Source organism: Pezoporus occidentalis, unplaced genomic scaffold (genome assembly GCF_034315485.1).
Source record: "Pezoporus occidentalis ecotype Australia unplaced genomic scaffold, CSIRO_AGI_Poc_V1 ctg45, whole genome shotgun sequence".
NCBI classification, from domain to species: domain Eukaryota; kingdom Metazoa; phylum Chordata; class Aves; order Psittaciformes; family Psittacidae; genus Pezoporus; species Pezoporus occidentalis.
In genome coordinates this window covers 615,785-641,406 of record NW_026915780.1, presented here as the reverse complement: position 1 = coordinate 641,406, position 25,622 = coordinate 615,785, and the positions used below count along the sequence as shown (strand labels likewise).

Below are 25,622 nucleotides of genomic sequence, written 5' to 3'. Positions count from 1 at the left end.
ACCACCGCATGGGTGCCTGTCTCCTGCGCAGGCAGCATCTTCCCATGGTGCCCGTTCCTGCACCCCCAGCCATGGCCATTGCTGGGGCCCTGCTGGCCGTGGGTCCTGGCAGGCAAAGCACCCTCACCCCTCCAGGCAGTGAACCCTGCCAGAGGTGTTTGCAATTTGCTCATTCTGGGTTTTTGTCCTCCCTCACTTCCCGATTCCCTCTTCACCCGTTTCCAGTAAGTCTCATTGATCGCAGCATTGGCTCCCGCCGCAGAGGAGGGGATGGATCTAGCAGTTAATTGGTGCAGACAAGGAGACAGGCAAAATCCCACCCGGCATTCCCTGCTGCTCTCAGACCGCGCTGCAGGAGCAGCGTGTGTTCCCTTAGCCTGGGGCTTGCACTGCTCAGGGAGCAGGGCTATAACGTGTGTTTGCCCTCACAGGCCTCCCCACACACCACTGACCACAACACAGCTGCTTTCTGCAGGACCGGTTCCTGCTCTTACTCCTGGGATGTGTCTGCTCTGTAAAACTGGGATTCTCGTGTTTGCCTCCCCAGTGCATCACGATTCCCACAGTGAAATCAAGGAACAAATGCACCTTGTCTCTAGCTTCATCCCTGGCTCATGTAGCGACAGCAAACAGGAGCAGTGACCCAAACCTGGAGTGGATGCTCCTGCACGGCCACCATCAGTGCTTGGTAAACTGCTGCCAGGTAATGCCACCGGCACCGGTCACGGGCACTGGGCAGTGCCTCTTGGCAAGGTGCAGGCCACATGGATGTGGTTCTTTATCTCCTCTCTCGATCAATGTGCCCAGAGCTGCTGCTTTTATTTCCAAAACACGAATTACTGTGTTTCAGAGTACAGATTATCAAACTCATGTAAAAGGAACATTTGGTTGGCAGAAAGACTCCACTGGCAAATGTTTTTATCAAAATCAATCTCATTTACTTTGTTGTTGCAGTAACTAGGATCATAGAATCCCAGACTGGTTTGGGCTGGAAGGGACCTTAAAGCTCCTCCAGTTCCAACCCCTGCCGTGGACAGGAACACCTTCCACTAGAGCAGCTTGCTCCAAGCCCCATCCAGCCTGCCCTGAGCTCCTGCTGTACACCCAAACTGAGCCCTCAGCCCTTTCCCCAGGAAGCACTTACAGACTGTGAGCTGTCCTTGCTGTTATCCCTTGACTTGTTCTTTGCAAGCCTCTTCTTCTTCTTGTGCAAGGGCCTGGACTCCAGGATCATCTCCTCCAGCTCGAAGGTGGGGTCGCAGTGCAGGCGGCCCTTCTGCTGGGACACAGGACACGACACAGGCGTCAGGCACTGCAGAGACTTGCGGCAAACAGAAACCACTTCTCCATCACAAAGCCTCTGCTGAACGCAGCGGTTCCAAACCAACAAGAGGCAGCCCCTGCGTAGGGCTGGACACGCATCGCTCCTACTCACGTTGGGGACGAAGCCTGGCTCCACTTGCTTCCTGCAGACGTCGCTCCAAACCACGCTGGACAGGTACGCCGAGGCCTGGATGTCGGCCAGGCAGGAAAAGCGATGCTCAGGGTTCACTGTCAGCAGCTGGGGAGAGAAAACCATTCCTGTCAAAGGAGAAGGATGAGGAGCCCACCAACATCCTGCCTTTGGGATGACTCGGGTGGCTCAGCCATGCGGGAACCTTTCTGTCACAGGAAACAGGGAAATCACTGTAGGGAAAGATAAGACTAGAAACATGTTCTGGAGGTTGTGAAACAACTCTGGGACCATGAGCTCCTGGACCAGCATGGGTTTGCTCCTCCCTGTGCCTACCTATGGTGCACAGCCCTTCACCGTAGTGTCCAGAGCTCGTACCCCAGCACAATCCTCCCCATGCCAGGGACAGACCTTGCAAGCCAGGCTGAGACAACTGGGCTGGGTCAGCCTGGAGAAGAGAAGGCTCCTGAAGGGGAGACCTGAGAGCAGCTCCAGTGCCTGAAGGGGCTGCAGGGAACCTGGAGAGGGGCTTGGGACAAGGGCCTGTAGGGACAGGCCAAGAGGAATGGCTTTAACCTGCCCAAGGGGAGACTGAGATGAGCTCTTAGGCAGAAGCTCTTCCCTGGGAGGGTGCTGAGGCGCTGGCACAGGGTGCCCAGAGAAGCTGTGGCTGCCCCATCCCTGGCAGTGTTCAAGGCCAGGTTGGACACAGGGGCTTGGAGCAAGCTGCTCTGGTGGAAGGGGTCCCTGCCCGTGGCAGGGGTTGGAGCTGGAGGAGCTTTAAGGTCCCTTCCAACACAAACCAGGCTGGGGTTCTGTGATTCTGCAATGATGGGCAGCCCAGCAGATGGCAATGTGAACCTGCTGAATGCTCTGCAGCAGCCATCACTGACAGCATCAGAACGTTGCTTCTCATTGAAACAAAAACTGTATGTAAAGTGTCCACCCAACACTGACTTACATCAGTGTTACTTGTCTGCCCACCATGAAGTCAGGGTATCTTTTTAATAACACACTACTCAGCTACAAAGAAGACAAACCACAGCCTCCACACCAAGTCAACAACCTTTTCACGCAGCAGCAGAAGGAAGGCAGCAAACTGTCCCATCCGTATGGACACCCCAGGCTGGTCTCACAGCTCGACCCAAAGCAGACCCTTTGGCTGGCAGAACTGGTGAGAGGAGCAGTGAACACAGCCAGGGCAGCCTCACAGGGCTGTTTGTGCCAACGCTGCTGCCTCTGCAGGTTATGATGGGCACAGAGGGGATGCTGGAAGGGCACAGCTCCAGCCCAGGTAGGAATTTGATCATCACACCAAAATCAGCCTTTCTCCTTCCCTTGCACCAAACATAATGCATCTTATTGCAGGGGTAATAAACAAGCAAAATACAAGATTAATCTGTGCTTAAGCCTGAACAAAGTCATTAAAATCAGTCCTATTTCAATTTTACATTATTTATCAATGTGCTGACAACGTTCCAGCTAGTCCCACATGCTGCAGCTACTGTGGGGTGTAAACCATGCCAGCAGGACTATTACCTTCCGCAGCAGAGCAACCATCTCTTTTGACCAGGCGGACGAGTACTGAATGCTCACAGTGCTGAAGAGCTGCACTAAAGACTCCACGGGGTTGTTGGAGTGGATGTCGTACGGCCTCTGGGGGGAAAGAAGAAAGATGAGAAGAAATTCCCTCTCCTCGGCGGCCCATCAGCGTTCTCCAGCAGTCGGGGAGCCCTACCCAGCCCCGCAGCAGCTCGTATGCCATGATTCCCAGTGACCACCAGTCGACCTCGAAGGAGTAGCCCGTCCCGCCGCTCAGGAAGGAATGGAAGATCTCCGGGGCTGGACAGAAAGGGCAAAATGCAACAGGTTACGTGCTGGCTTCAGTCTGTCTCCGGTTCGGCATTCACACAGGGCAGTATGGAATCCTCAGGGTTATCCTGATGCACTACTACTGCCCGTGGGAAGGGTTTGCAGGCAGGGTGAGAGCGCTCCCAGCTGAGGGATGGCAGGAACCTGCACCCATCAGGATGCACTGAGAGCCAGCACAGGGTGGGATGGGGAGGGTGTGCTGATGCTGACAGCGCTTCATTCACTTGTCAAGGCTCAGGCTCACTGAATGACTTGGGCACATGCATTAACATGCTGAATTCATTCAGTGCCTTTGTTTCAGGCAGGCACTGTCAGGCATGCGGTGAATGCTCCTGAAGTGTAAAATATAGATGGAAAGAACAGCTTTCTTACCCATGTATGGCTTTGTTCCAGCTAATGCAGTTGCTCTTTCACCGTCCCTAATTATTGTTGCAATATTAAAATCTGTTAAATGTGCATGACCTTAAATAGAGACAGATTTTAAGAAGGAATTAATCGCAGTGGCAATGGAGTCAGAATACATTTGCTTTATAAGCTGCTGCCCCTTGACAGAGTGGCACAGGCACAGTCAGGTCAGGGTCAGACACCACTGAACAGCCATAACAGGTCCTGAAGCATTCTCAGGCTGTAGATGTTTCATGGTTGCTAGCTTTGGGTCTGGATTTTAAACCAAACTAGCAGCCCACACCAGCTCCAGCACTTGCTCAAATGTCTCTGGCCAGAACCTACAGTCAAATACAACAACAGGGAACCACTATACTAAGCTATTGCCTTATCATTTTTATTGCCGATCAATTGTCTCATTGATTAAGACCCTAGCACTGTTTTTGATGGAAGCCGTTGAACCACGAGCACCCCAAAGTCCCAGAGCTAAAAGCAGTGCCTCTCTGTACAGACCGCAGCAGCTCTGGAGACGCCAGTTGAATGAAATCATGGCAATGCTTCCCAAACCACAGGGCTGTGTGCAGGAATCACTAAGGTATTTGGGGAAGTGCCGGACACCTTCTCTCTGCTTCTACCTTCTCTGCCATCAGGACTGACAGCTGACATTCAGAATGGGTCATCCTTTTGAGGCCGGCCTGGCATGCACAAACCCAGCCACTCACCCTTTCTGCTCTCTATCTACAAGGCGTGAAATGAAAGCGGTGTGTAAATGTGTAAATCAATGAATCTCCCTTACATTTCCCTTTTCCCATTTCTGTTTGGGCTTTATGCCCTGTGTTATCTTCTAATTAACGTCTGTGCAAGCTTTAGTTTTGACGAGGGTTTATGGTAAAACTTGGATGGGTTGGATCCTGCTGTCCTGAGAGGTTGTGTCTTTTAGATCTACCACTGGACCAGAGATCACTGTAGGATCAGCTGTGGTGTTTCACCTGCATGGGCCACTGGGACTATTACCAGTAGATGCTCTCATAAAGATTCCTGCACTCACTCCAGCTGTCTCAGCCCCAGTGCATACCCCCAAGAAGACATCAAGACTAAAAGTGCACGTGCAGATCACACACTAAAACCCACCAAAGCCCATCCTCGTGCTTTGAGCCCTCCCGTGATGCCAGGCACCGCAGCTCTGGCACAGTGACCTGAGCACTGGAGCACAAGGAGAGAGGAGGTCAAGTGTGGGCAGATGGAGGTGGGGGTAACAAGGAGAGGGGCTGCTCTTGGTGGACCTGCCCTGGCATTACAGGTACGTTCAGCCCCACACTGATCAGTTAGAAGGAATGGTGCTTTTTCCACACTTTTCCCAGATAAAAAGACACACAGTATTAAAGACTGTCCCTCGAATGAAGGAGGCAGAAAAGCAAGGCTGAGCGATCCTACCTTGCTCATCGAGGAGGATGTTGTCTGGTTTTACATCCCTGGGAAAAGAAGCAAGGATAGAGCAGGGTGAAATCTCAGATCAAGGATGAACTCAACAGCGAGAAACCTTTTTTATCTAGCAAATATTAAGAGCAAGTTAAACAAAAATAGCCTAACATGAGCTAAGTCCCTTTAGGATGGACTAGAAATACACTTTTCCCGGTCAACTGGGCAAAAATGTAGGAACATGGGACTTGTTCAGGCATCATTTCCAAGAAAAATTAATAACATAACACTGGGCCTATTTCTGTGAAGCCCTTGATCAGTCTGAAGCCTGCACTGGGAGGTGCCTTCAGGCCCCAGCAAAGTGTCAGGCTTCATCAGGGCCACAAGGGAGCAGGACCAGCAGTGGAGGGTGCCCAGGACCTGCACTGCCAGTGCAGCTTAGTGCCACCAGTCCCATGACTTGGGAGCACCAGTAGCATTAAGCAAAGGCAGCATCATAGATTTCACAGAGCCACAGAGTGGTTTGGGTTTGAAGGGACCTCAAAGCTCCTCCAGCTCCAACCCCTGCCACGGGCAGGGACCCCTTCCACTAGAGCAGCTTGCTCCAAGCCCCTGTGTCCAACCTGGCCTTGAACACTGCCAGGGATGGGGCAGCCACAGCTTCTCTGGGCACCCTGTGCCAGCGCCTCAGCACCCTCACAGGGAAGAGCTCCTGCCTAGGATAGGTGGGTTACCGGTGGATGATGTGCTGGCTGCGGAGGTAGTCGAGGGCCAGCGCCATCTCACAGATGTACAGCTTGACCGTTTCCTCCGTGAACTGCACGTTCTGCTGCAGGTGATAGCGCAGGTCACCGCCGAGGAGCAGGTCCACCACCATGAACATGTCCTCCTCGTCCTGGAAGGAGTACCTGCGGGACCGGCGGCTGTGAGCCAGCGGGCTGAGCCTCGCCACTCAGCCACGCCAGGCTTTTCCCTCTCCTCATTACACAGCTCCTGTGAACACTGCAAACAGCCCCACCACGAGCATATGCTGTTTACAGCTTCCTAATGGAGCAAGCTCAACTCCAGATGCTGTCTTAGTTATTAGCCTATTGCTACCCTAAGCAGTGCTGCTTCCAAGGGGTGAGAATCCCAATGAACTTCCACCTGCTTGCTCACCACCTCCTGATTGCTGCTGTGCGACCCCAGCAGCAGGCAGAGCTCGGGGCTTTGCTAGCCAGTCACTTCAGAGAAACTTCCCATTTTCTATTGTGAACAATCCAATAAAGCTACTTAAAATATCCCTGCCTCTCCTGAGAATGGATTGGGAAACACAACTGCTAATTTAACCAGGAAAAAACAGAAAAGGAGATTTATATTTACTGTCGAGTAAAACGCCTCCCTAGATGTGCGGTGCTCCATCCCACAGGAGACTGACAGCAGTGGGGATACACCACAAAACAAGGCCCAATTGTTATATTTGGTGACAGCGTTTCTAAGGAGAGAGTATGTGGGATTGCATAATATGAATCACACGCTTCTGCTCTCATCTTCAATGTAGGTTTATTCTAAAAGTACGAGCTGAAAGGGAAGGATCTGCTACGGGAGCAAGTTTTCCCCAAGAATTTCATTACTTGTTGGAAAAACGCTATCTTCAATTGCTAAAATGTTGAGAAAACAAACGGAAACTTACTTGGCTCTTCTGGGGCAATGGATCAACAAAAAGAATGTCAATTAGGTATCACTCTGGGTATAAAGCCTTCTGAATTTCGGAATACTGATTTGATTGCGTGCGCACTGGCAAAACCCATCCCTGTTACTGAGTAATGTGGTAAGGTCTAATTGTGGAAAACCTCCTCGAATCAGGCTGATTTAACAAACAGCTTTAGCTGGCAATGCTCTTGAAACGCATCCTGTCCAGTCACAGTGCAAATGAGAAGCAGGAGATCTCCTTGCCTTCCCCACAACCAAATCAGTCCCCTGCAGTAGCATCCCTCCGTCTCCATCTGCGGAGCTGCCCTTGCAGTGCTGGTGCAGACTCAGACAGGGATAGGGCAGCTTTAAACCACCCAAGCTCAGACCTACCCCAGAAACTCCAGAGAGCACACTGGCTATGGCTGTGAGCAGTGATTCATGAGTATTACACAATCCCACATACTCTCTCCTTAGAAATGCTGTCACCAAATATAACAAGTGAGCCTTGTTTTGTGGTGCCTCCCCACTGCTGTCAGTCTCCTGTGGGATGGATCTGTTTATTTAAACCACCAGTCAATCTCTGCAAGTCTGAGTCCTTTGCAGGGACCACATGCTGTGTGAAACACTGGATATTTTGTGTAATTTTGTGTTCATTAAAGTTATGAATCATCACCTCTACAACTGCTGGTTTCTTTGGCTTTTCACACTGTTATTTGCTACAGGAACTGGCCCCACACAGTGTCGGATCCGCCACAGACTCTCACAGCTCTCAGCATCTCCATGCACATCAGATGGACCATCTCTTTAACCAGGAGCATTGTACTGTCTGGGGCACCTTAGTGGGACTCAGCACAGCATGGTACAAAATAGTTTAGGGTTAAGTGGGCAGTGGGGTCCCTTCGGAGGGACCTGACAGCAGCATTTGCAGGAGGCTGTGAAAAACACCCAACACATGCACAGGGGTTGGATGGAAAAGGAGAAGCTAAGCTGCTCTGAAATGTTTGGTTCCCTAACATTTGGGTACATCCCATGCTGTTTCCTGAACACGTCCCATTACCATGGACTTGCACTGCAGCAACTCACTGGGATGCTCCCATGGATGCCCGTGACCACAGGAGGATGGGCAGAACATGGCTCTGAGAGCACTGGAGGGCAGGGGGAAGGAGCTGCTCACCAGAGGTTCACCAGGAAGACGTGCTCGATCTCCTGCAGGATTTCCAGCTCCCTGAAGACGTTGCGAACCTCGTCCCTCTCGATGCACTGCTGTTTGTTCATGTACTTCATAGCGTACATCTTCTCGGTGTCTCTCTTCTGCACGATGCACACCTCAAGTGGTGCAGAAGGGGAAGGAAAAAGATATATAGTGAGATGTTCTGTATCCTCATTTGCTGCTTTACTTGGCTAAGACCCACACCGCTGAGCACTTCTATCCCCTACCCAGTATTCCCGACCTCTGGGCTGGGAAGTGGGATCTACAGATAGAAGCATCCCTGCTCCATGTACAGTGCCCGTGCACTCCTGATCTGGGCTCCATTACACCCAGGCTGTTTCTAACTACTCAGTTACACAAGAGATTCCTCTAGGATGTGGCAGTCAGCTCCAGGAGAGCTTTCCAGCAGGGACTGTGTCTGGGAGCTGTGGGAGAGAGCTCTGTGCTCGCTGCCTCTGACCGGAGACCAGCTTCAGGCAGCAGTGGGGCTCCTCTCCCAGCCTCAACTCCATTCTGCTCACATCGCCGGCTGCCAGCCCCCCATCTCCTGCACACAGAGCGGTGCTTGGAAAGGTCAAAATAATCCCCTCTGCTTGAGCAGAAAGTCATTACCATGCAAATTTGTTAACAGCAATGACCACAACCACCGCGCCCCTGGAGATGTGAGGGTGCTTGTCCTTGCAAGACACAGACCTCCCGGCACGGGGCTCCATGGAATCCCAGACTGGTCCGAAGGGACCTCAAAGCTCCTCCAGCTCCAACCCCTGCCACGGGCAGGGACCCCTTCCACTAGAGCAGCTTGCTCCAAGCCCCTGTGTCCAACCTGGCCTTGAGCACTGCCAGGGATGGGGCAGCCACAGCTTCTCTGGGCACCCTGTGCCAGCGCCTCAGCACCCTCACAGGGAAGAGCTTCTGCCCAAGAGCTCATCTCAGTCTCCCCTCGGGCAGGTTAAAGCCTTTTGCAGGGTTGCAACCTGCTGTGCTCCCAGCCCAGGCTTGCAGCCACCAATGGCACCTATCCACTAGGAACAGGGATATGCTCACAGCCATTCCCACACCAGCACACACAGCCAGGCCACCAGCAGCCACCAGTTCCTAATCCATTGGGATAACCCAGTACAATCCAACACAAGCCCACCAGGCTGGCCTGGGCTCCCTGCAGCTTTGGGTGCCCTCCCTTGGTTCTTCTGATCCTAATGACACCCTAATTCCTGGGGTAACCAGCTTTAAATGAACTAATGAGTTCTCAAGGTAACTATTTTTAAGGGAACTCATGACATTTCACATCATGTAATCATTCATGTACATGCATGTACATGAACAATACATGTGTACATAATAAGGGGAAATGCTGCCTGACCAATCTGGTGGCCTTCTATGATGGGGCTACAGAACTGATGGACAGGGGTAGAGCAGTTGATGGCATCTACCTGGACTTGTGCAAAGCATTGGATGCTGTCCCACACACCATCCTTGTCTCTAAATTGGAGAGACATCAATTTGATGGATGGACCACTCGGTAGATAAAGAACTGGCTGGATGGCCGCATGCAAAGAGTTGTGGTCAATGGCTCAATGTCCAGCTGGAGACCAGTAACGAGTGGTGTCCCTCAGGGATCGGTGTTGGGACCGGTCTTGTTCAACATCTTCGTCGCTGACATGGACAGTGGGATTGAGTGTGCCCTCAGCAAGTTTGACGATGACACCGAGCTGTGTGGTTCGGTTGATACCCTGGAGGGAAGGAATGCCATCCAGAGGGACCTTCAGTGTGTACTTGCAGCCCAGAAAGCCAATTGTACCCTGGGCTGCATCCAAAGGAGCGGGACCAGCAGGTCAAAGGAGGTGATCCTGCCCCTCCGCTCTGCTCTCGTGAGACCTCACCTGAAGCATTGTGTGCAGTTCTGGTGTCCTCAACATGAAAAGGACATGGAGCTGTTGGAACAAGTCCAGAGGAGGCCACGAGGATGATCAGGGACTGGAGCACCTCCTGTATGAAGACAGGCTGAGGAAGTTGGGGCTGTTCAGCCTGGAGAAGAGAAGCTGTGTGGAGACCTCAGAGCAGCCTTCCAGTATCTGAAGGGGGGCTATAGGGATGCTGGGGAGGGACTCTTCATTAGGGACTGTAGTGACAGGACAAGGGGTAACGGGTTAAAACTTAAACAGGGGAAGTTTAGATTGGATATAAGGAGGAAATTCTTTCCTGTGAGGGTGGTGAGGCACTGGAATGGGTTGCCCAGAGGCTGTGAGTGCTCCACCCCTGGCAGTGTTCAAGGCCAGGTTGGACAGAGCCTTGGGTGAGAAGGTGTCCCTCCCTTTAGTGTGAGGTGTTCCTGCCCATGGCAGGGGCGTTGGAGCTGGATGATCTTAAGGTCCTTTCCAACCCTAACTATTCTATGATTCTATGTACATGTATACATGAAGGATACATGCATACATGTACATGTATACATTCGTGTAATCATTTCATTCCCTGCAATCATTGCGCAATCATTAATCAATCAATCAATCAATCAATCAATCAATCAGGCTGTCCTCTATGTTATTAGTCAGGCTCTTGATTACAGTGCACTGGATGTGTTTCTTTTGCAAAACAATTAGTTTGGCATTTTGGTCACACAGCCTTCACGGGAGGGTGGCCTGGGGATGCTGCTGGCAGCTCCTCGGAGCAGGTCACATCCACGCAGCCCAGGAGCAAGCACAGGGGGCCCTGTGCAAGCACTGCAGACAGACAGGAGCCACAGAACTCTCCTGCACATCCAGACTGCTGCCATTAATAACCATTTGCAAGTGCTAATGGTGCACAATATCATAGCATCAAGGACACACTGCAGCAGGGAGGTGACACGGTAATAGGTGGTTATCATTAGCCTGATGAAAACATCCCAATTAGCGACAGGCACTGAAATTAGGGGGGTTGTTTTGCAGTTGTCATTACAATTATGGGAAGAGCGGAAAGTTCTGGGTTGAGGTAACTGCACACACACCTCAGACCCCACGTTAAAGGGTCAATTTATGGGCAACTTGACCTAAGGAGTCTCACCCTGAGAGCTGTGTCCAGCCCCTCTGGCTATAGGGTGGGAATGGGTGTCCCCAGCCCCGTGCCCATGAGAAAGCAAAGCCCATCAACTGCAGTGCCAGGGACTGCTCACAACAGCAAGCAGGAGGTAACCCCGTGCTCTGTGCAAACAACAGTGATAATGAACTACCTACAGACCCTAGCAGGATCCAACCCCTGCCCGCAGCAGGCAATAAACTGGTTGTACATTTAACAAACCAGGCAAAAATAACTTCATAAGTTCTTCAAGCAGACCAGACCTAACAATAGCCTTTTGAAACATAAAATCTTAGAATCCCCGCCTGGTTTGTGTTGAAGGGACCTCAAAGCTCCTCCAGCTCCAACCCCTGCCACGGGCAGGGACCCCTTCCACTAGAGCAGCTTGCTCCAAGCCCTGTGTCCAACCTGCCCTTGAACACTGCCAGGGATGGGGAAGCCACAGCTTCTTTGGGCACCCTGTGACAGCGCCTCAGCACCTGAAAACATGGGCATTGCTATGGAATTTCTCTAAAAACACGTCTCTGAACATCAGCCACCAGGCACTGATACCATGGTTCCTGATGCCAGCTCATCCCACATGATGGCCAGAAGCTCACGAATCTCTCTACGTGTTTCATTTCTTTTTCTTTAGACTGGCACTTGCAGTATCGTACCAGCTATTGCATTTGAGGTTTATGTCATTTGCTGCTTGTTTCTCTGCAGCAAGAGTGGAACCTAGCACAATAAATGAGAAAATGATGAAAACTTCTTGTGCTCTGTAACCATCATGAATAGTTTTCTGAACCAGCACAGCATCACCTACATACAGAGCAATGCCACTGTCAAGTGCTCCGGAAAAGAGCACCAGTGTGGGTGTCAGTGGCGATGTCCTTCCTCCAGCCAAGACCCACAGAGCTCAGAGTGGGAGGGCAGCTGCCCTCCAACATTAGGACTAGTGTTGGTGCTGCCCCGGCCAGGCTCAGCCGCTGAGGTCCTTTGCCACAGGAACCCTTCCTAAAATGCCCCTGGTGACAGAGGCACGCCTCTCCCCCAATACAGCAGTGCCCCAACACGAATCTCCTCTGTCTTGTGCTTCTCCACTCGCCCATCTGCTCCTGGGCAAGGAATAAACATCCGCCTGGTAGCAAGTCAAGAGTGGGTTTTAAAATGAATCCATTTTCAATCAGATCCACAATGTGAAGCAAGGCAAGAGAGCAGAAAGAGCCTACTTTGTCCTCACCCTGCATAATGCAGGGCCTCGGTGCACAAAGGACATTTGCAGTGGTTAAATACAGCCATTAGAAAAGATTGTCTGTAATGCTGCCAGATCTGCGCAGCAGAAGGCAGGCATCAGCTGGTCCTGTATTGCTCAAGACATGGCACATAAAAGATTTAATAGAGTCCCAGATACCCTGAACATTCAGCTGCTGCCAAATGGTTTGTATACAGCTGCCTTTGCTTTTATTGCATTAAAGGCATAAAGGGTTTGGAGCCTGCGTTTGTGATTCAGGACATGAGATGAGCATTTACCATCTCCAAGTTTGATTTCACTTCGTGGGGCCCCAGGGGATGGCAATGCCTCCATTGTCACCTCACTGGCAGCTTCTTCTCACCTGAGCAGGGGACACCCTGGGTCTTCACTCAACAGGAGCGATCTTAAGGAGATAGCCTCAGCTCTCATCCATTTAGAGGTGATGTTAAAACAGTAACAGGCGGGGAAAGCTGACTCCTGGCTTTGACATCCCTTGCTGTAAGGCCAGAGTTAGCATTAAGAAACACAGAACATGAACAGGAGCGTTCAAAGCTGCCTCAAGGCTTCGTGCAGAGCTGGGATTTGGGTGGCTTCTGGTGCCCAGGGCACTCAGACATTACGTGCGTTTTGGAAGCAGTTTTTGTTCTTGTTAACTGAGGATGCTTTCCCCAGTCACCTACATTTTTGCTGCTCTGTACGGTTTTGGGTCCAACTTGCTCTCTCTTAGGCTGCCTTTGCCTTTGCTCCTTCAGAAATGAAATAACATTTTTCCTGCTGATTCTGAAGGAATCCAGCGGGCTGAAATCCCCACTCAGATGAAAGGTCATCTAATCATTTAATAGCATGTCCTGACTTATCTCAAACTAATTATAAAGGGGCAGCACCATTTGCCTGGGCTCGAACAAAAGCGAGAGGTTTGCATTCCGGGCAGCATCTGCAGAGCTGATAAATACTTGAGCTTGTTTGACCTGGGCTGCACCAAGATTATTTTTCCCTGCTGCAAATGCAGACATCACCTTAAACTGAGGCACCGTGGCCCCGTCCCCTGCAAGACATCACCGTCACTCCTGATGCAAACACCGCAGCTGGGATCGAGAGCTCTTCCTTTTGCTTCTGCACCGTGAGCAGGAATCTCTCAGTGGCTTCTGCCTTTGCCTGACAAGACAAACGCTCTGTAATCCCCACAGACACAGACACGTCCTGGCTCCGGCTGGACCCATCACCAGGTTTCACCATACAAAGCTGGATTCACTTCTTTGTTTTTAGAGTTGAGGCAAGGCTTAGCACCAGCAAGCACTACACAGCCACATCAAACACCTTAATCCTACACGACTGAGCCACAGCTGAGCACCGCTCTAGCTTGTAAAAATACTCATTTGGGGTGGTTGCACCTTGCCCACGTGTGATTTCTCCTCCAGCTTCTGCTGACTTCCCATGGGTATTTATATCAGGCCCCCCAGTTCCCCCAGCCTCACCCACTAAGCCAAGAAATAAACCCCCTCACTTCTCTGCGAGTTTCATCCTTTACAAAGCAGCGGTGTCTGATCAACCGGAGGGAAATTCCTGTCCCACAGCCTTTAAAGAAGACTCGGAGAGGACTTCAGTTGGCAACGAGCACTGCAATGGGCATGGCGATGCCCATGTGAAGGGCAGTGGGACAGTGGTCACTGCTGGGACCCCGGTGCTTTGCTGTGGGACAGCGGTGCTGCACCAGGAGCTGCAGACTGAATCTTCCCACTGTATTAAAACAACCAAAATCAGTTCGCAGCCGCTCTCAGGAATGCACCAAACAGTTCTTTATTACAGCTATCCTGGAGAGAAACCAACGGCCTCTGACACGGCCGCGGTGCCAAGGCTGCACAGGATGCAGCATCAGCTACCCCGTTGTTTAAAAGCAATCTTTATCTCATTCTGTATTATGATGGCACTGATGGTAATTGAAATACAATCTCTGCCTGGTAATTAACATCTGTACAATTAACACTTGTAATTAAACAGATAATATTAACTTGTTCCACAGTTCTCATAAACATTAAGGATAAAGCCCACTAATCACAATTTTTTTAGGCATAGCCAAGACAGCAAAGCTGAAAGCTGCCTCCAAATGCAATTAAAGTATCAGGGATTCATGAATCATGGTGAGCAGCTGGCGGAAGCTCTGCTGGAAGCATCTACCTGCTTCCTATGGGTCTGTCCATGACTTCCGTGCCCAGCCAGGAAGGACCCCAGGACCAAGGCCATGCCTGCACACTCCAGAGGAGCCCAGGAGCCAGTGGGCACAAAGGGGATGGTGACTCTGCCATGGCCATGAGCCACCAGCACGGGCCCCTGAGGGCCACCAGTGACTGGAAGTGGCCTGTGCCAAAACCATCCCCTGCCTTCCCCTGGGGACACCCCATGGTCGAAAACTCCTTTAAACCCTGGCATTACCGTGCCGGTTCCCAGCTACTGCCTTCTGACAGCCCACGGCAAAGAGCACCTCCTACAAAGCCACAAAAGCATGTGAGTTATGGGCAGTATCAGCGCGTGAACCGCTGACAGCCTCCACCAAAAATCACCTCAAATTCATCAAATCAGGTTTATCTCATCAAAAGCATTCTCAAAACGGCAACAGTCCTGTTTGCTCTGACAAAGGCAGTGACCTGGCAGCTGGGTCCTGGGCATCAGACGGCACTGCCCAGCTCTGCTGATGCTCTCCTCTCCCAGCACCCAGAAATGAGCAAACAAGGAAGGGCAGGCAGGCAGGCAGGCAGACGTGCTCTCGAGCATGGCTGTAAGTGCAGCTATGGACAGCACAACACTGTGTGCCTTGGGCAGGATGATTCATGATCACAAAGTAAACTGATGATTGCCAGACACACAGGACAGTAAAATCTGGTCTAAGGGGCAAGGGCTGGGCTGAAGACCACAGGTACACAGGAGCAGCTCCCTGCAAGAACAGGCACCCAACATCTCAAGGATGCTGGTCCCCTGAAGGTGTTCCACCTCCAGAGCTTGGCTCGATGAGCACAAGAGGAAATGATGAAGGCAGCGGGCACTGCAGGAGCCTGTGCAGCCCCTCACCACCCCTCAGGGCTGTCCTGGTGGAGGGAGTTCTGGGTGAGATGCAGTATTTCAGACCTGTCCCTGGAAGAGCTCCTCTGGTGATGCCATTGGCTCAGTGCCCAACAGGCCCGGTGCAATCCCAAGGGATCCCACAGCACCTTGCTGTGAGCTGGGGAGGCTGCGCTCCAGGGACAGAGGTGAAGTCCTGGGAGCAGGACCATGGCATCACACAGCTTACCCATGGCACTTACCCCACGCTCAGCGGGACACGTTACTATAATACTGTCTGATCCTGAATACAAACATACTTTGAAACAATCAGAAACCCTATTGCTTGATTATGCAGCTTATTTAACCACCACTTTGCTCTGGGAACAGTTTTGACAGCAGTGTCTCTGGCAGTGTTTTTCCCAGCTATTATCTCCAGCACACAAAGACCCATTTACAAGAATGGGACATCTGCAGCTCTGGTCCCAGCTCCGTTCTCCCACATTATCCATGTGGATGAGGCAGGCTGGGTGACACAAACACAGGGGCGCCGCTGGCCGTGCTGACCGTGCTCCTCCGCCTCCCCACGTCTGTCCAGCTCCAACCATGCTACATCACTCAGAATAACAGCAGTATTTAATAACTGAATAATAACAAGCATTTGAACCTGAAGTCTCCCCTTCAGATGCAAAGGTCAAAACCGGAACCTATCAATCTACTCCAGTAGAAACCACATCAGAAGTTGTAAAGTGGCAGTGAATGGAAAATCACTGCAGTCCTCAGGATTCATGTTCCAAGTATAAGGTAACCAGCCCCCAAAAAATGCCTTCGCATCTTCAAGAGCCAGTTTTGTTTTCTATTCCAAACCCCTCGCCACGTTTCACTCCAGGTATTTTTTCATGGAGTCTCACTTTACTTGATCCCTGCCAAAAAGTTGTGCTTTATCACGAGATGGATGAAGCACTGGTTTGTCAGAGCACCATAAATCATTAAAATCTCTTTAATTCAGCACTGCTGTTTGCTGCAGCCAAGTTGTAGCAGCAGCTGATGAAACTTTTATTCATAGCAAGCCTGGTCGTGTCAACACTTCCATTAAAAATTCCTTTCAGTTGCTTATGCTAGAGACAAAAACCTCTTCTGAACCAAAATAAAACCTGCTGGTGGAGATCACACCTCCGCGTGCCATACATCAATAACTGCAACTCTGGGGTCTTGGGAATGTGTTTGTGTTCTCACCTCGTGCAGATCTGCAAACCCTGAAGCTCAACAGAGCCGTATGGATTTAGATCATCCACAGACGTGGCCGCTTGTGCACCAGGAAAGCGCCACACGTCTCGTAGCTACAGCTGGGAGTGTGCTCGGAACACGTGCAAAACTAGGACTGCTCTTTCTTCACGTCTTCTTTCCACATTGAGCCTTATTTCTGTCTTGCTGTTGACATAAACGGCACAGAACCAGCACACAGAGACTATGTCAGGAAAAGCTCTCCCCGGTGGCACCTGCACACAGCATGCAGGGAGCTGAGCTCTTCTGCTTGGTGTCTGCCATGGAATACCTCCAAATTCTCCTGCAAGAATTCAGGAAAGGGGGTGCAGAAGGTAACCTATGTGCTCTGAATCCTATGATTTAAAGCAATTTTAGGCAGTTCAGATGAAGCACTTCCTTTTACTGCCACGCTGAGAAAAGGGCATCTCATCAGATATTAAGCAGATGTTTCTGTAATTGAATTCTGGATATGGGTGATTATTTCACTTGCAGCTCAAAAAAAAAGCGGGTAGATTTCTTTACCTCAGGAGAGACATCGATCAAATAAACAAGAAAAAACTAAAGAAGTGACAGCATATAAACCTAAGCAACAAAAAAGGAGCATTTTTCCTTACTTCTGTTTGCCCTTGCTCGCCCCCTTCTCCCCCTTGCACATATAGATATAGAGTTTCGTCATTTGATACAGATTACAGTCAGCCAGATATAGAACCATAGACTCACAGGATGGTTTGTGTTGGAAGGGACCTCAAAGCTCCTCCAGCTCCAACCCCTGCCATGGGCAGGGACCCCTTCCACTAGAGCAGCTTGCTCCAAGCCCCTGTGTCCAACCTGGCCTTGAACACTGCCAGGGATGGGGCAGCCACAGCTTCTCTGGGCACCCTGTGCCAGCACCTCAGCACCCTCCCAGGGAAGAGCTATTTCCTAATGTTGGCTATCTCAAACTCTGATGTCTTTAGTAGATTTCAAAACAAAAAATGTGGGCATTTTGGGCCATCCTCTGGTCACGGTCCTGAGCACGTCTTCAATGCGGCATCAGATGGACACAGAGCAGCAGACCCTCACTGTGGGGGGTTTGGGGTGGATGGGAGCTGTTTCCCACTGTAGGGGTGGCTGTGCTCGGGTGGGGAGGAGGACAGGCAGGGAGATGTGTTCTGGAGCTGTCATGCTTCCTACAGAAAGGCTGTTCGGCATCTCAGTTCTTGTGCAGCTCTAACCACGTGCTCAGAGCTCTGCTGGGCTTTTCTGCCTTTAATAACATTTAAAGAACGATGACAACTCAGACCACGCTCAATCCACCACGACCCTCCTTCTTCTTTGTCTTGGATCGATCCAAGCCTGGATCCACCATTTACTCCAGCTCAGCAGTACTCAGATTCACATGAGGGTCTGAATCCCCGTAAACAACTACAGTTAACAAGTCTTTTGTGAATAAAATGGGGAAAGTGCATCTTCCTATGTCTGACCTATGTTTGGAGTCTTGTATGTGGAGTCATTTTTCATTACAGCCATGATTACATTCTGTGATGCGTTGTACACTGCTCAAGGAGACCAACAAAATTGGGATTTTAGTTACATATTTGATAAAACTTGGGAACAGAGAGAAATTGAATTGTTCCCAAGGAAGGATGGAGGGCTTTATTAGATCTCGGGCTGTAAATGAATGTTGAAGCTTTCCCTGATCCTAAGGCAAGAACAGTCAATGTGCTATTTCTAACAACCTCATCGCTCATCCTGAACCCGTGCTGCTGAGAGCCTTGTCCCTGACGTCTTCATCTGTGCTGCTGCACAACCTGCTCCGCAGGCACACAGTTCCTATCCATGCTCAAGTAAATAGATAGAGGTGTAACTTTTCAGCTAAGAAGGAAAGGGGTGCTCGTGCTTGACAGCACAAAACCCGCAGGACGAATTAATGCTCCCTGCAGCCAAACACTTCACTTTTCACCTGCAGAAGCTCGTTTCATTGCACTGAAGGGTTTACCACAAAATTGCATCTCCTCCAGTAAAGGTCTGGTACTGAAAGACCTTGTTTTTCAGCCCAGGTATTGCAAAGGAAACATAAGAGCTTCCACACCACAGACACCTGTGCCTAAGACACCGGCAAATGGGGAAGTGACTCCCAGCATCAAGGTGAGCGACGCTCCCTGCAGCGCATTAAAACCAGCTATTACAGAGCTCTGGCACCCTCCCAAAGGCTGACACCAGCTGCTGGGGCTGCAGTCAGAACTCACAACACCTATAACAACTGACATTGACAGCAAGAACCTCCTGGTCATGCCATGCACGCTGCACACAGCATTCATTTCTCCACCAACCCCAGCACCACACTCCGGGTTTGGTTCCAGTACCTTGGCTCAATGGAAGTTTGGCCACACTGTAGTCAATCTGTTCACATTCACTTTCAATATTGCAGTAAAATCCCTGGTACCTCTCCCTTGGGAAAAGGGGCAGTTCAAACCTAGACCTTGTAGTACCTGACCAGACATAGTTTTATTTTCTTTGTCCTACACACCCAACACTCAACCAAAGCATTTGGAGGCCACCAACAGAGACCTATCTATATCTATACTAAGGCACTATCACAGTATCACAGTATACAAACAGCAGAAGTGTCTGTAAGAAAAGACTATCTTGGAAGCGGGATGATGCATGACAAGTTGTGGTTAAGACCAGCACAACTCCACTAACTACAGTGGATGAATTCCATTGCGACCACTGTTGACCCTTCCTTTAGAAAAACCAAGAAAGCGAATGTCACAGCAGCTCTGCAAGGAGATGTCTCTTCCAGCTCCACCGTCAATCCCCGCACATGCAGGAACTCAATATACAAAATACGTGGAGTCTCTTCTCCCCAGTGAATCTCTTACAGTTCTCCTAATGGTCAGTTCCTGTGCCGGCTGGCTGGAAAGAGCGATGTGTCCTGGACGAGAAAGCTGCAGAGGCTGCAGGGGAGATGGAGGTGCCTTCCACATGGGGGTGCAGGGGCTCTGCGTGGACATCCCGCCTGTTCCGCCCTCCTCCATCAGCGCAGCCCCCCGCCAGCTGAGCCAAGCAGATGGCTCACAGCAGACGAGGGGCTGCCCCCACGCTGTTCCCAAGGAGCCACAGCACTGCTTCACCAGTCTATCAAACCTACCGAGCAGTGCTCAGTTATATCACATGAACAAATGTGCTTCAAGCATTCAAGAGCAAAGAGGATCTTCCTACTGCAGCTCTCCTATTAGGCATCAACAGAGCTTTTACACTTCCACTCATCAATGCTGCTGAGTTACTCACCATGCCTCAAGTGGCCCATCATCATGCACGTCTCCATGAATATCAGGCAGCACTTGCTGAGCTGAATCATTGCTGTGACTTCAGCCTGGCCTCCCAGTGGAGCCAGCAGCCACCCCATCCAGCCCAGCAGGACCAATGGCAAGCACATCCCTTCATAGCAAACTGCTCTCCCAGAATTAATGGTACAGGGCACTGGGAAGGGGCAGATCAGCATAAGAGCTCATCACTGCAACTGAGCAGCAGTGCTTGACCAGGGCTTCAATTCTGCCTCAGTCCTGAAGGCATCACCTAGATGAAGAGCCACTGCCCAGAAAAGACTCCAGCTAGAGTACTCTGCCCAGGAATAACCTTGTGTATCTTATTCCCCTGATAAGACAAAAGATTATAGCAGAGGGCTAAAATCTAGTTTTAGAATCATAGAATCCCAGCCTGGTTTGTGTTGGAAGGGACCTTAAAGCTCCTCCAGCTCCAACCCCTGCCACGGGCAGGGACCCCTTCCACTTAGAGCAGCTTGCTCCAAGCCCCTGTGTCCAACCTGGCCTTGAACACTGCCAGGGATGGCGTAGCCATCAGTCCCTAATGAAGGGTCCCTCTCCAGCATCCTTGTAGCCCCCTTCAGACACTGGGAGCTGCTCTGAGGTCTCCACACAGCTTCTCTTCTCCAGGCTGAACAGCCCTGATGTTCTCAGCCTGTCTTCGTACAGGGGTGCTCACGGCCTCCTCTGGACTTGCTCCAACAGCTCCATGTCCTTACATTGAGGACATCAGAACTGCACCCAGTGCTGCAAATGGGGTCTCACGAGAGCAGAGACCATCTTATGCGAGTGTTCTCCTTGAATGAATTTCCCTGCTGAGGAAATAAAGCAGAGCAAGGCAGAGCTGGAGCTTTGGGATGTCACAGGATGCACAGAGCTGGATGAGTGGTGCCCAAACAAAGCTCCCACAGCCTGGCTAAATGGCACTTGTCAGAACGGCAGCTCGGAGGAATGGGGTGGCTGTTATTTCATCTTCAGCACAGCCTGGATTAAATGCAGCAGCTGCTGAAGGAGCAGATCTGTGTTTTACACCACGCTGCCCTTTGTTTAGAGGACTTTTTAGCAGTTACTTTTGAAAAGCATTTCTAGATCAGAAGTAACGGCGCAGCACAGCAACCCCTCTGCAGCTCTGAGGGAACACGGGAGCAGGAGGATTCTCGATGGAGTTTTTACATAAATAGCAACTGAAAAGGAGGTGAGAGTGAAAAGCAGAGACACAAAAGGCTTCTGTTCAACAAACACTCTCACTTTCCTTTCTTTTCCTTCTTAAAACACCCCTCATGCGTTAACAGTGCAGAGTTTTCCTGAGGGAGGCAGAATTCCTGATCTTACAGCAAAAATAGAGTTTATCCCAACGGTGACAGGTCAGTAGCCCAGCTCAAACCAGGAACAAGTCAGTAAGAATAAAAAGAAGCATAAAACACTAGAAGAGCACATCTGCAAGTGTCAGAGCGATATTATAACGAAGGTTTTCTTTCAGAGAACAAAGCGTCCGCTTTGTGTGAAAAAAGGAAAGCACTAGATCTGAAATTCCTCAATGTTTTCATTCCTAATCTTTTCATTTATGAGGCTACTGAAGCTGTATTTTGCTATCCCCATTAGACAACATAAAGAGGTCTAGAACGTTTCAGCAGGGCTGCACCTGCCGGCCCCTCAATGCCCCGACAGCTCCGGCACCATGGCGCTGCTGTACCGCACCGGGGCTGGATGAGAATCAGCGCAAAGGCAGGGGAGGAAAGCGCCGTTTGGGCACTCGGAGGCACTGAAAATCACATCCTATTACTTATGCTGCTCACAAAACTTGCTCATTATTTCACAGCCACTTTCCTTGCCCGTGACGGGCTGAGCAGCTTGACCTTTCCTTCTGCCCGTTCTTCCCTGTCTCCCCAGTGCCGAGAGCAGTATTTAGCAGGAAGATACAGCAACAGGGACCAAAGAAACTCCAAGAGCAGGTAATGACAGAACAGAACACAGCTGAGCCATGAGAATTAGTCATTTCTGTCTCATCCCCCCAGATCCATCAATCTTGGGCAGAGAATGAAATGAGAAGCAAAGTCATAGAATCATAGGATCAACCAGGTTGGAAAAGACCTTCAAGCTCATCAAGTCCAACTGTTCCCCAGCACTGCCACACATGGCTGAGCCCCCCACCCCTGGCGCAGCGCAGCGAGCTCCTCTGAGTCTGCACCAGCATCCCTCTGCTCCTGGCTGAATGAATGCATTGTCAGGGAGCAGCCAGGCAAATAGCAAGCTTCTGAGGAACTGGAGAGAGCAGCAGCAATTTGCCACTTGTTACTGGCACCCTTTGTGCAACAGCTAGGTACTCCTGGTTTCCATCAATGCCTCCTAATGCGGTAGGTATTCTATATAACACCCATCCAGTTTTTCAGGAAGCTTTTCCCAGCCAGTCAGAGAATGAAAATACTCATGGAAATACCCGGCATGTTGCAATTGACAATCATGGCTATTTCCTGACCACCAAACTCTGCAGCTGTGCCACACAGAAATGGCACATGAACAGAAATGAGAAGGTGCATAAACCAGCACGGAGGCCTCTGCAGACCCAGGTGGCTGGTGTGCAGCTCAGGGCAGCCAGACAGTGGGCAGTGCGGTGGTCATGGAAGCAGGAGACTCCATCCACAATAAGAAATGCACTCCCATGGTCTCCCCAGCCCTCCACACAACCCTTCTGATCCACCTCTAAAGGTCTAGTCCACAACAACCAGCTTTTCCACATCCTCTTTTTGCCCGTCTCCAGAATCCATCAACACAGCTCACAGGGAAACAAGGCAAAGCACTACCTAATTCTGAGCAGATTGGGAAAGAGGGAATGACAAGGAAGAAGGCAGGCAGGAAGACTGAGAGGAATAAAAGCATATCCTGGGCTCATCAGTGGGAAAGAGCCTCCCTGGTAAGCCTGGCTCAGGAGAAGATGCTGTCCGTGGCAGATCTGGCCTCCATGCAGCACATGACCGGAGCATGGCACAGGTGGCCAGTCTCTGGGACAGAATGGTGTCAAATCTGTCATTATAACAATCACTTCTATTGCCAGTTGTGTGCCAGTTGCATCAGTTTCTGCTTGTGTTTCTCATGTTCCTTTTATCTTCACTATTAAGACACAGAAAATCTCAATTGCCTTTTCCTGGCTTTGGGGCAGCTCCTGTATCCACCCCAGGAAAACCAGAACAGACCCATACCCAGAACAGCTCTATGGGTACATGTCTGCATTACCATTACATGACTACAATTACCATGAGATTCCCTGCCTGTGGCAGAGGCTGGAACTGAATGAGATTTAAGGTCCCTTCCAACACAAACCAGTCTGGGATACTGGGATTCTATGATTCAGATTTGTTTTACGCAGCGCACAGACACACCAGTAGGAAGTCATGAACTTCAGACTTCTTTAAACCCACAAGAAGAAATACACCATGTGAGGAAAAGGAGAGTCTCCTTCTGCAAACATCACTGAATTATATGAATTATAGAGAAACATAATGCTCCGGATAAACCCAGACAATATTTACTTCAATAAACTATTATAAAAGCTCTTAGAGAACATTTGCTGTATCCTGCTGATAGAGTCATCATTTCATAAGAACAAAGGTCACTGTTTCCTATCGTTTATGACGTTAAGTGGCTTGTAATTGGATTGTCCAACCATGAGCATTAACACAACATCCCAAACTCATAAACTGCAGCTTCCAAGGACCTGTAGATGACGCTGATATCCAATGTCGCTTCCATTTGATTGCTGCCAAGTCCTGGATCTGATGCTGAAACACCCCTGCTCCCGGTTCAGTTAGCTAGCCTGAGGGCTGGTGGTTGATGGCTTCTCAGAGCCAAGGAAAGATCAAAAGCTGGTCATATTAAACCACCAAGAAAGTTATAACTAACACTAGCAAAGCAGGGTGCATTGGTTTTACTCTAAACTGAGACTTCTTTCTGTCTGCCATGCAGAGCAGCAGCCGGTGCTGGCTGCCCAGCAGGCGTCAAGCCTGGGTAAAGGCACTGCTAGAGGCAAGGCACAGCCCCTTGTGTTGACACAGTTGAACTGTGTCTCTTGAGGGTAATGATAGAAAAACAATGATCAGATTTCCCATTATTAATCTGACCGAGTGCTAAAATATTCTGCTCTTTGTCCTCACAGATGGATGAGAGATTACGGAACTCAGTAACACATTTAGGTCAGGTTGCCTGCACCAACCTGCTCTAGTGGAAGGTGTCCCTGCCCATGGCAGGGGGCTGGGACTGGATGAGTTTTAAGGTCCATTCAACAAAAGCCAGTTTGGGATTCTGTGGTCCTTGGTTGCCGCAGCACCCAGCCCACGCTGCCCTCTCCTCTTGACGCTGCTTTCCTTCAGAGTCCATGGAGTCCTGCAGGACCTGGAGATGCTGCTGCACCATCTCCTCCTCCCCTCAAAGACCTCAGCTCTGTGCCTCATTACCCTGTAATTAGACTGGCCCTTCTGAACACGAGCACCAGTGTTTGATTTAGAGATATCTGTCACTCAGCAGACAGGGTATGTGAATCCACAGAAAGGTCTCCTTCATCAGAGCCCCTTGAATGAGACTGCATTTGTGCCTTAAGGGGGGAGTGTGGGGGACGATTATGTTGTTGGAATATTGGAAAACCTCACATGTAAGAGCCAGGGAGAACCTGAGCAGGGAACAGCTCTTTAGCCTTGATGCACACACGGGAATGCATGTGAGAAAGCATTTCTGCTGATGCAAGCCACAGGAAGCTTTCACTGCAGTGCTGGGCTCGTGGTTCACCTCAGGCCAGTGCTTCTGCCTGCAGACAGAGAGGAGCCCCTGCAGCGATGCTGAGAGCACACATCCCACAAAGCCAGGCACTGCATGTCCATCCATACACCCATCACAGCTGCCACCGCCTGCTTCTCCATCCCAGTGCCCCGAGCACCAAGGCAGGGCTGGTCAGCTCCAAGGCTCCTCCTGCAGCACCCCTTGTGATGCTTCCCCTGGCATTTACAAGCTGTTGTACAGCCAAAGAGCAGTGATAGCAGAGAATGGAAAACAAAAGTAGTTCTACCTTCAGACCCAGGACACAGCGTGGGTTCTGTCTGGAAGAAGAGGACCACAAACAAGAGCAAAAGGTCCAACCGAGTGCAGGCAGAGATAACGTGGTAAAGGTAAAGCAGGCAAAGAATACGGCAGAGATGTCCTAGGGGGTCCAGCCTGAGGTTCTGACCTGAGAGCTAGCGTGGGTTAGTCATAGAATTGCAGGATGGTTTGGGGTGAAGGGACCTTAAAGCTCACCCAGTCCCAACCAGAGACACCTTCCACTAGAGCAGCTTGCTCCAAGCCCCGTTCAGCTTGGCCTTGAACATTGCCAGGGATGGGGCAGTAACAACTAAATGTACGTTTGCAATAGTCACAAGTAATTGGAAAACCACCTTGTTTTTAACCATGAGAACACTCTGGGCATTCCATAACAGGGACTTCACCGCCACTCTCATTTAGGGGAGCTGGAGACAGCCATGGGACTCTGAGGGGTTTTGTGCAGGAGAAGGACGATGCCCCAGTGAAAACTCAGGTTGTGCCTCCGGCTCGCAGGAGAGCTGCACTCTCCGGGGAGCTGTTTTGCCTACGCGGTAGCAGCACTGCATCGTTTTACTGCTCAGAGCAAACAAGAACTCCATAGTCTTTACACAAACATGTTATGGTGAAGGTGTCTTATGGATTGGCTGTCTCAGT

The 25,622-nt window shown here is 50.5% G+C and overlaps 2 protein-coding genes across 4 annotated transcripts in view; both read right to left on the bottom strand.

Annotated features, from left to right (window-relative positions):
• Nucleotides 1–25,622, bottom strand: part of BNIP3 (BCL2 interacting protein 3) — a 234,144-nt gene that overhangs the window by 114,493 nt on the left and 94,029 nt on the right. The gene's annotated exons all lie outside the window — the stretch shown is intronic.
• Nucleotides 1–25,622, bottom strand: part of STK32C (serine/threonine kinase 32C) — a 78,585-nt gene that overhangs the window by 1,957 nt on the left and 51,006 nt on the right. For both annotated transcript variants that reach the window (XM_062635164.1, XM_062635163.1), the window contains 8 exons: nt 7,977–8,128; nt 5,863–6,036; nt 5,144–5,181; nt 3,698–3,787; nt 3,192–3,295; nt 2,993–3,109; nt 1,436–1,561; nt 1,145–1,276 (listed from right to left, as the gene is read on the bottom strand). In XM_062635164.1, the coding sequence (XP_062491148.1) occupies nt 1,145–1,276; nt 1,436–1,561; nt 2,993–3,109; nt 3,192–3,295; nt 3,698–3,787; nt 5,144–5,181; nt 5,863–6,036; nt 7,977–8,128 (933 nt within the window). The remainder of the gene's footprint in view (nt 1–1,144; nt 1,277–1,435; nt 1,562–2,992; nt 3,110–3,191; nt 3,296–3,697; nt 3,788–5,143; nt 5,182–5,862; nt 6,037–7,976; nt 8,129–25,622) is intronic.